The 9,877-nt window shown below is 42.5% G+C and overlaps 1 protein-coding gene across 1 annotated transcript; it reads right to left on the reverse strand.

Moving 5' to 3' along the window:
• Positions 1 to 3,711: 3,711 nt before the first annotated feature.
• Positions 3,712 to 8,668, reverse strand: tdh (L-threonine dehydrogenase). Its single transcript, XM_083933902.1, has 9 exons — positions 8,631 to 8,668; positions 7,662 to 7,856; positions 7,231 to 7,273; positions 7,044 to 7,114; positions 6,206 to 6,355; positions 5,912 to 6,084; positions 5,604 to 5,694; positions 4,981 to 5,250; positions 3,712 to 4,797 (listed from the first exon to the last, which is right to left on the reverse strand). The coding sequence occupies exons 2-9, from the start codon at positions 7,846 to 7,848 to the stop codon at positions 4,658 to 4,660; spliced, it is 1,125 nt and encodes a 374-aa protein (XP_083790028.1). The 5' UTR covers positions 7,849 to 7,856; positions 8,631 to 8,668; the 3' UTR covers positions 3,712 to 4,657.
• Between the last annotated feature and the right edge of the window lie 1,209 nt (positions 8,669 to 9,877).

Below are 9,877 nucleotides of genomic sequence, written 5' to 3' on the forward strand. Positions count from 1 at the left end.
TTTTCTGACCATCATAATATCAATTCTGCTCCGGACTACTGGAGCAGAGAAAATGGTTAGCAGCAAGGCAGCATAAAAACACAAAAACATAAATAGAGTAAAACCCTGTGATACTGTAATAAGTCACTTCTGTCTTTCTGCAATTGTGAAAGCCACAAATGAGAAACAGAGAAGCGGCAAGACTGTACAGTCTTGACTCAGCTGACTGAAAGGCTGTAGCTGTAAGTGATATACAGTAGACATTTCTCTTGAGGCTGGAGGGTGAGAGGAAGGTGGTGGGGTCCAGGGCTCTATTACCATGGCAACAGGTCTCCATATGGAATAACAGCTGTGGCACAGTGTTATGGCGTTTCTGGCCCTCTGCCCAGCACCTCCCTCCCCCGGCCTTCTTTATGTCTCATCCTTCACTTTTCTGCCCCGGTCCCAACGTAAGCCGCTGCACACTGTGCGAATCTTATTACACGATGACGAACAAAACACTGGAGGCCCAGGCGATGGAGGAAGACTGCTGATTGGTCAATGGGAGGCGGGGCCTGAACGTGTGTGCACACCCAGGGAGATGTCTTACATAAGAGGCAAGATTTCCCTAGAACCAGAACAAGAAGTCAAAGTAAAGGCCCTGCCATGTGCCTCTGTTTCAAAACACCTTCCTCCCTCCACCCTCCACCCTCCACCCTCCAATGGAAAGCTTCATCTGAGAGACACACATGTTCGGTCACATTCACGGGCATGCAAAACAAACTTTGTATGTAGGAATGTGTTGCCTGTGAAACAGTTGATGCGTATGCTTAAGATTTGCGTGCATATGTGGCTGTATGTGCTGCAAAGCTGCTGAAAGATATATGTTGATTTTTCTGAATAAGTCCACCCCCATCTTTCGGAGCATCTTACATTGGCAGCTAAATGTCAGGAAAAAGACACTCTGTTCCCGGTGGCAGGAAAGTTACAGCTCTAGGCCTATAACTAAATAAACCTGTGCAAATATTGATTTTCATTTGGAATTCCACATTGCAACCAAATGCCCTGAGTTAGACAAACTAAATTTGTTCATATTAGGAGGAGGACAGGAATTACATAAAGTCTTGTTTAAAAAGGACTTTACAAGTCAAAACTGTTTGGTTCCTTGTTTGTTTCCTAGGCTATCTTTGCGAGTTTGAACCCCTTTCATAGTTAAAGGTCCCACATAAAAAAAGTGAGATTATAAAACAAGTTGAGGTGCTTTATTAATACTGTGGAAGTATCAAAACGCTCGACCCACAGAGAAAAGTGTACAGCCCGTATTCAGGAAATGTGCCTTAAAATGAGCCGCCAGGACGTCTGTAAAGTCGTGATGTCACTAAACATGTTCCAGTAGAAACTCAAAATACAAGTACGAATTGAAAAAGAGCATAATGTGGGACCTTAAACAAAAATCTAAAAAAGCCGTAGTGCTGTTTCCTTTGCATTCAAGGGAAAAGGAAACGTCTGTAGCCATTCCAGTAAGCATGATTAAGCCACTAACATGAGGGGTTAACACTGTTTTGTCTTCCCCCGTTACACAAGCTTCAACATCTTAGGAAAACAAAGATATAATTTGAAGAACTGCTGCTGGATGCTCGAACAGCTTGACATCGTTCCTACTTACGAGGATGTGTGAAAAGCCTGCATCTACTTTCTGAAGGTTTGTTGAAACTTGTGAAGAGAAAATTATGATCATATTTCATTCCAGACAGAGCACACCTGCCGTTTTTATTGGCACACATTCACAGAGGAGAGGTGCCAATTAGTGATGAGAGCTTGTGTAGTGTTTGGAGGAAATAAAAGCCTGCAGGCTCTTGGGGCTGAGTGGTTCATGATTGAGACCAAACAGAAAATGCACTTCACTTTGTTAAACTTTTCATTCAGCTGAATGAAGTGAATCTCTCACTACGCTCCGGCGGGTTAGCCTCCCCTCGGTGCTCTTTTTTCCCCTCTGCAGCACAACTGCGAAGCTAAACAAATGAAGGTCACAGGGAAAAGCTACAATTCCTGGCACAGAGAAATTGAAGAAAGGCTATCAAGCATGCAGTGAAGGGCATTGCTGTCCTCAGGGTTACAGTTTATTATCCCATTAAGGGAAAAAAAATGCAGCTGCCTGGGTTTAGTGCATTTATTGACTTGCTGAGGACGACACTTTTCTCATCTGGGTTAGTTGTTTGTGCCTTCTGATTTGACTATGGCTTAAATATCAGTGTATGGTTGAAATATTAATCCGGCCGCCGTCTACTAAATACTTTTGGGGAAATGGATTTGTATAATTGTATCAGTTAGACATGCACTAAAGAAAATATTAACCAAAACCAAGTTAGGTAAAAACCAAAGTATACTCTGTTTTTGAAATGTGTGCGTTTAAATGCAAATGAAATTTACAATATTTGATTAAATTAAATAAATATGCAAGACATTAAACGAAATATTTGATATGAATATATGAGAAATAAATCTTATTTTTTAAGATACTTAGATAAAAATTGATTGAGTTTGGAAAAATACATAATAATAATAATAATAATAAGAAGAAGAATTATTATAGTAAGACAGACTGCAATTTGAGTCATTCTGTCTAATGTTCAACTCTTTTTGCAATAAAAATGAAATATGATTGCAGCACAGGGTCAGATTTACTGTTAATCATACTCAATGTTCACCCAGATCTAGAATTTAAACATGTCATTAACATTTCTTTTATACAAACGAGAAGCTGAAACGTATCAAAAACAAACTTCATTGTTGTGGTCAGTCGACGATATATCATAAAATCTGCAGTGTAATCCAATCTGTACTCAACAACACAGTCAGTTACAGCTGCAGCTTCACAATGATTTGATTCACAAAACAGGAATATCAGTTCGGGGTCAACCGTAAAATTGCGAGACTAAAAGTTGAGAACTATAATCCTCAACGGCAGTAAGTGTACATTTACAGCTGCAGCTCCAGTTGAGGAGAAAGCTAAAGTGCGTTCGAGCTGTGTCAAACAGCGTCTTGAGAGCAGATTACTCAAATTTCCACGTGTACGCATGCCAACTCCAAGTCATACAAGGCTTTGAGTCACTTTTGATTTGAACATAGAGTTATTTTTGGGTGGTTGCAGGTCTTGTAGCATAAGATCAAACCTTCACACCTGGCACTAAAAGCAGAATAGCTTTATGCAATCATACAACACAGGTTTCAACCTGTTCATAAATACTGTAGATCAATCACTCCATTTCGTTTTTTGGTGACAATTCTAAAAGTCAATAAAGGTCAAAATTTGAAAGCGGTCCTGCATATTCAGCTTTAATCGACCGTAAAGATCACTCAATGCATGCTCAGGGGCATTTGTTCTGCTGTGGGTTGCACTCTGCCAGTAAGGCTGTAAGTGATATCCTCCGAACGCTCGACAGCTTGCATAAATCACAACACCAGACACAAGAGTGATTCGCTTCTGTATACCGCTTTAAAACAAGAGGAAACTCTTCTTGAATTCAACAAATATACATTTCGTTTAGTGGAGACAGACCCTTGGAGCTTCACTGAGGACATTTTGTACTCAAATGTGTGTCGTGGCATGTTCTGCACCGCCCAGAGGGTAAGAACTGAGGTTACACCGCCTGCGGTAAGTTTATATAAGAGAGTCTAGATGAACTTGTTAGACAATACCCTTCATGTTATGAAAGTGAAAACACAGCCTGCGACAATAGAAACAGGCGGAGGTATGTGGAAAAAAGGATTTATTGTCAAAGCTTGTTAAGTGATTGGAACATCAGACTTTCATACAGAAATCAATAGCAACATCTCTTATACAAAATGTTGAACTACAGAAACCACCAAATGTGGCCAAATGTAAATGTGGCGCAGTGCCATATTTCCTTTTTTGTGTCAAAATAATCCCACAGAATTGATGAAAAAAATATATATAACATTAAAGTGGACAGGAACGCTTAGAAACAAGTGTTAAGAAATGTTTTCACTCCATGAAGCTCCCACATGTTCAACACCAACAGACAGAATAAATAACGTAACGTGGAATAAACAGAAGAGCAGTTTTTTAGGATTTTATCTCTCCGCACTGCTCAAAATACCAGAAATAGCCCCAGCAGGTGATTAGACTCATTTACTTCATGCATCTGTCTAAAGTGCATCAAAAGGACTGTGCATTTGTACACACCTCAATACAAAGTTACTTGACTTTAGCCCCAGAAAACAGGATCTCCAAAGAAAAACTGGCGGTTACAAATACACGATGCAACATTCTCAGTTGCTTAAATTGATTTTTTTGCAACAGTTTTTTGCGCAATTTCATCAACATGCAAGTCATCTTTTAATTTTATCCAGACAAGTTTCCACAGTTCACGTTGTTATCCATGATACTGCTGACAACCTCCCACTTACAGACTGTTTACTCCCAGATCTCCAAGCAAGAAAAATGAGGAAAAAGAGCAAAGCATGGGGTAGATAAGACAAAAGTGGGGCGGATTGTCTAGCCCGCACTGACCTTTTTACATTCTGGAGACATGGTAGCCTTGTGCCAGGCAAGCAGAGCCCTTCTGATTTTACAGAGAAGTGAGAGAACGACTATGTACAGGCCAAGTTTCTCTATTCTCTTTGGTCAGTCTTTACATTATGTACAATGAATACTCAGAACGATGGTGCACGCCCCTCAGTTAGCACGAGCCATGCGTGTCTCTGCTCCGAAGTAGTTCAGCATCGTCTGGACGAGCTCTGGGAGATCGTAGTCATGCTTCCACCCCCAGTCCTTCCGTGCGTTGGAGTCATCGAAGTTCATTGGCCAACTGTCAGCTGGAAAGAAAGAGATATAGACAACTTTAAATAGATGTGCTGTGTAATTGCTGTGCAACAGACATTGCTGAGTCAGTCTCTTGACTCCATGCTCTAAATTCTCAGCAGGTCAACGATATCTTAGGAATTGAAGGTAAAAACGTGCAATTGTCTTGCATTTTGCACTTGCGGTCAGTGACTTACCAATGGCCTGCCGTACGTGGTCAACGTCATACGTGACCTCCAGCTCAGGCATCTGTTTCTGGAGCTCCTGGGACAGTTCCTCTGGGGTGAAGCTCATGGCGTTGATGTTGTAGGTCCTCATGCTCAGCGTGTCCACCGGCGCCTCCATGACTTCCAACGTGGCCCGCAGGCAGTCGTCAATGTACATCATGGGCAGCCGCGTGTCATGTCTCAAGTTGCACTCAAACTTACCACTTTTGATTGCATCATGGAAAATCTGGACGGCATAGTCTGTTAAGAGACAAAAATTAAAAAAATTAAAATTAGGACAACTCAAATCCTGAAATAAGACTCTTCCGATAAAGTATGGTATATAAAAAGGGTAAAGTGCAACACTGCAGAAGTGTTTCAACTTTAAAATATGCAACGATACTGCAGGTCTGAGACTTTTGCGTGTAGAAGCTGTTCAGACAAGTTAAAATATGGCAATCGTGCATCAAGTTATCTGCTGGCCTAAAAATACAAGTCACCACAGCGCCCATGGAATCAGTCAGTTGCGTAACAAACTTGTGACATGACAGAAGGCGTACAGGAATAGACATCCATTAAAATTGAAACCATGTATTTAATTTAATCTCTCTCACCTGTTGTGCCGCCTCCGGGCATGGAGTCCGCAGAGATGATACCTGGGTAGCGCAGACAGCGGAAGTCCAGGCCGTAACGGTGGTGGTAGTACTAAAACAGTAGTAAAAACAGAAAGGAATCAATGATTGATACCATATTGAGCATATTCAATGGGTTCTTACAGCAGATACCAATATGCTACATTATATGTAACAATTTAGAAACACTTGAAAACTAGATGAACTAGAAGAATAATGCTGTGTTTAATTGGCAGTTGAGTTTATGGTTTTGGAAGGACAAAAAGAAAGAAAGAAGTCTGAGATCTTACCTCTCCCATCAGCTCAGCGTGAACTTTGGAGACGCCGTAGATGGTGCGGGGTCTCTGCACACAGAGATCTGGCGTAGGGTTGCGGGGAGACGTGGGACCAAAGGCACCGATGGTGCTCGGGACAAACAGGCGCAAGCCGTGCTCCGCTGCAATGTCCAAGATGTTGTGGAGCCCTAAGAAAGACAAGCAACCACGCCATTAGGACACCGCACACCACCTACTTTTAAGGAGACCATTATTGTTTCTAAGAGTCCATTTTTTAGACCTCGTAAGATTCAATTAACAAGCGCTTACCGGTGATGTTTACAGAGCGCGCCAGGGCCACGTTAGCCTCTCCAACAGCACTGAGGAGGGCGCTGTAGTGAACCAACCAAGTGATACGGTTGTTCACCACGATTTCCCGCAGGTTCTTGTAGTCCAGGATGTCTGAGTAGATGAAAGGACCTGACGGTGATAGAGAGGATAGAAGATGTTAAGAATCAACTTTACCATTTCATCTTTATTGTATCATTAAGCAGATAAAAGTACATATATGCTGCGAGTAATTCATCTTTAATAGAAGGAATTAACCCTAGCTCTTAATGTGTTGATGTATCCTCAATTTGGTTTACAGCTCGAAGCTGGAACATTCATTACGTCTTTGGACAGCTCATTACTGGACATGTGTCACCGAGCGTCACATATTGATAAGGGGGAATTAATCAACAATCTTTTTTAGGGAAATGTGACTCTTGCGCATGAATGACAGAAAATCAATAAGGACTAGACAGGTGTTATTTGCGGACACTGCCGTTCTGTTTTTTGGCAATAAAGCTATGGTACATTAGTAACACATTAACAACGTGCATTGCCAAATGATTGAATGTGCTGGTAGCTTGTCTTATCTGTCGTAGCTACGCTCCCCAGAGAAACGCAACTTTGTGCTCTTTGAGGTGATGAAAGGCTGTGTAGATGTTCAAGAAGTAGATATTGATGACATCTAGGTCTCGTTCGTGCTCGAATGGACGTAATGTAATCAGATACACCCGAATGAAATCTGGCCCCTCTTGAAAGTAAAAACTTTAACGCTGTAAAAAGCTGATTCTGATTAATTCCAGACTTCTATTACAGTACAGTACATGAGTGGACTCACCACTGTGGAAAACGTTGCTTGGAGGTTTCCTGATGTCAGAAAGAATGACGTTGTTCTTTCCAAACCTCTTTCTGTGAAGCAGAAAGTCAGCGTTATACAACTTGAAAGCGCACCAGAAACTGTTCTTCTCACACTGTTGCAAGGTATGTGACGGGTTGCCAGCTGGAAGCAGAAAATCTAATCTTACCTCAACAATTTGGCGAGCCCAACCCCGAGCTGTCCCAGGCCACCTGCAACAGACAGAAAGAGACAAAGGGAAGAGTCATCAGAGAACACATCAGCAGCTGCTAATAACCATCAGTACTGGTTTCCATGGATACTGAAGTAACTAGGGAAAGTGGGCCATAAGAAAAAAAGAAAAAAGGTCACAGCACTTGACGCCTACACTTTTGTTTTTTAACCGTAATCCCTTTTTGCTTTCTTTGCCAAACTTGTTAAAAAATGCTGCTGGTCTTGAATCATTTTGTAGCAGCTCACAACTTATCTTCATCTTAACCGTCATGCATGATAAAGAAAAATGCGTTGGAGCTCTTTTCGAGAAAGGATTGTACTCCATTTTGTTTAACAGTTGTTGTAATATACAAAAAAAGAAGAAGAAAAAAATCACACACTGCATACCTGTAATGAGCACCTTGGGGTGGTCTGTTTCTGAGAAGGACACGGAGTGGAAGCTGGCATCAGAAGTCACCTGCCGAGGGGAGAAGCTGATGTTGCGTACAGCCACGGTTAGCGGCTGGCAGCCGCACCCAGGGGTGCTGAGCAGGGCCTGCTTGGCCACCTTGCTGAGGGTTCTGATGATAGGCATGTTGGTACCTGCAGAGGAAAATAATGTGTTCACGCTTTAGGGTGAAATCTGTCAAATTCCACAAGTATGAGTGAAATTCAGTGTGGTTTTTCCCCACTTTAAGGGCAGAAAAAATTCCCTTTTCCCTTTTTTGAAAGCCACTTTCGGTCTAGACAATTTATATTTTTGACTTCCAAAAATGTGGTGGCCTCTTTCAGTTACATTTTTTTTGCCAAGGCATTTAGTTCTGTGTCAAAAGATTTTGGGCTAGAGGAGAAAACTGGCATAGAGGAAGAATCAGTAACTACTTTAAATGCATCTGCAGCAAAACAGAAATAAGGTGAATATCGCCCCAGTGGCACATTTACTTAAAAACAACAACAATGAAAAACGGTCTGAGCGGCTTGCAAATGCCAGCGGGGAAGACACGTAGGCACCAGTTTAATGCAAATCACAGGCTATTGTTCCAAAGAGGCGCAATACCGAGCTCATAGCAACCCCGAGCTGCAAACATTTTAAGCGCCTCTCACTCACCGCCTGTCAACTTTTACTAAACTCTTATGGGACATAACTCTAAATGTGCGTTTCATCATGCATTTATTTGTTATATTTTTCCGCACACGCACACTAAAACGATGGAAAACTGAGTCAGCACATTGAAAGCAGCTCCGAAAAGTAGTCGCGTTTAAAGACGGGAACAGCGCGGAAGGTTTCATCTACTGAAAAGCAGCTTCTTCTTTAATTTCTTCATCACTGAGAAGCCGCGACTTTTGCCTGAGTCATCATTTCAGAAGTGTACTTACCGAGCGAGCTGAGGGCTTCCAAAAAAGGAAGAAGAGGGTAACTTGAACGTATTTATACAGCCCTGCCTTCAGCGACAGCCAATCAGGGAGAGAGGGCGTACGGCGGCATATGCGTAAACAGTGCCAAGAGCAGGTCAACCATCACTGTAACAGGATTTAGACATATTTTTGGAACATTTAAAGGAACTTATAGGGTCTTTTTTCCGGGACACCTTATATAGGAAGAGACTCTTCCGTTTATAAGGGCGCTCTAAACTTAATATTTTAGATCATTTTGCGCGTAAAATTGTGCGCTCATATTCCATTTTACATGGGACCGACCCTTTCGCCCCCGCCTTCCTCCCATGTGCAGTCTAGTGTTGTGCCAACATGGCTGTACATGTGAGTTGCGTAATAAGGGGGAGCAGTTCCCACTTGGCACCTGATGCTGCGCGCCCGCGGAGAATCTTTTTAAGAAATGTCTATCATTTAGTTCCTTAATGAAAGGGTTGCTGATCTACATTTAGCGCGGCTGCTGCTGCTGCTGCTGCTTTTCCACGTAGATTATGGGGATGGCGAGGAGTCCGAGGAGATTGGATGTTGAGAGAGAACAACCAACTTACTCTTTTTAGACAAAACATTTAAAAAACCAAACGGGGATCTGTGAGACGCAGTCAACTATCCAGACAAATGAAACCAGGCCAGTGCACCTGATTGAAGCCGTCCCTTGGCACTCAGCCAGAGCTCAATACGTAACTGTTACACTAGCAGCCTGATACATAATATAATTAAGAAGGGGACTTTGCTTTGGCCCAAAAAGCACATCATGAAAAAAGGAAGCATGTGTGTAGAGGCACAGCACATGGTCGCGGTAGATAAATTACAGATTGTAGGCATATATTAATAAAACATGTTTAAATCATATAAAACATTTCAGTGCGACTACTGAGCAGACTAATACGGGAAAGGTGGACTCACCGGTTAATCTTCAGGACTATAAGAAGCACAAACTCCCGTCGGACTTGGTTTAAGAGAATGAGACGCGGTTTCCTCCTCTGAGCTACGGCGCTCTGACGTGATGTGTGTGTTATCTTCGACCAGTGTTGCATCAGCTTCTTCTTCAGGCTATATATCAGCGGCCATCTGGTTTCTGGGGGGAAGCCGGCTTCCTCTCCATTGGTGGAGCCTCGGAGGTGCGGTCCTCCCTCTTAGACCCCGCCCCGCCGCTCCGTGCGCAGCGGGCCTGCCGATCCTATTTGTGCGCCTGT

This window comes from Echiichthys vipera (assembly GCF_963691815.1).
Source record: "Echiichthys vipera genome assembly, chromosome: 19".
Taxonomy (NCBI): Eukaryota; Metazoa; Chordata; class Actinopteri; order Perciformes; family Trachinidae; genus Echiichthys; species Echiichthys vipera.

Coding starts and splice junctions, on each gene's coding strand:
- tdh (XM_083933902.1), bottom strand. CDS start 7,848: ATGCCTATCATCAGAACCCTCAGCAAGGTGGCCAAGCAGGCCCTGCTC. Junction 7,274..7,661: donor CCCCAAGGTGCTCATTACAG/GTATGCAGTGTG, acceptor TGTCTGTTGCAG/GTGGCCTGGGACAGCTCGGG. Junction 5,695..5,911: donor ACGCTGAGCTGATGGGAGAG/GTAAGATCTCAG, acceptor CTACTGTTTTAG/TACTACCACCACCGTTACGG.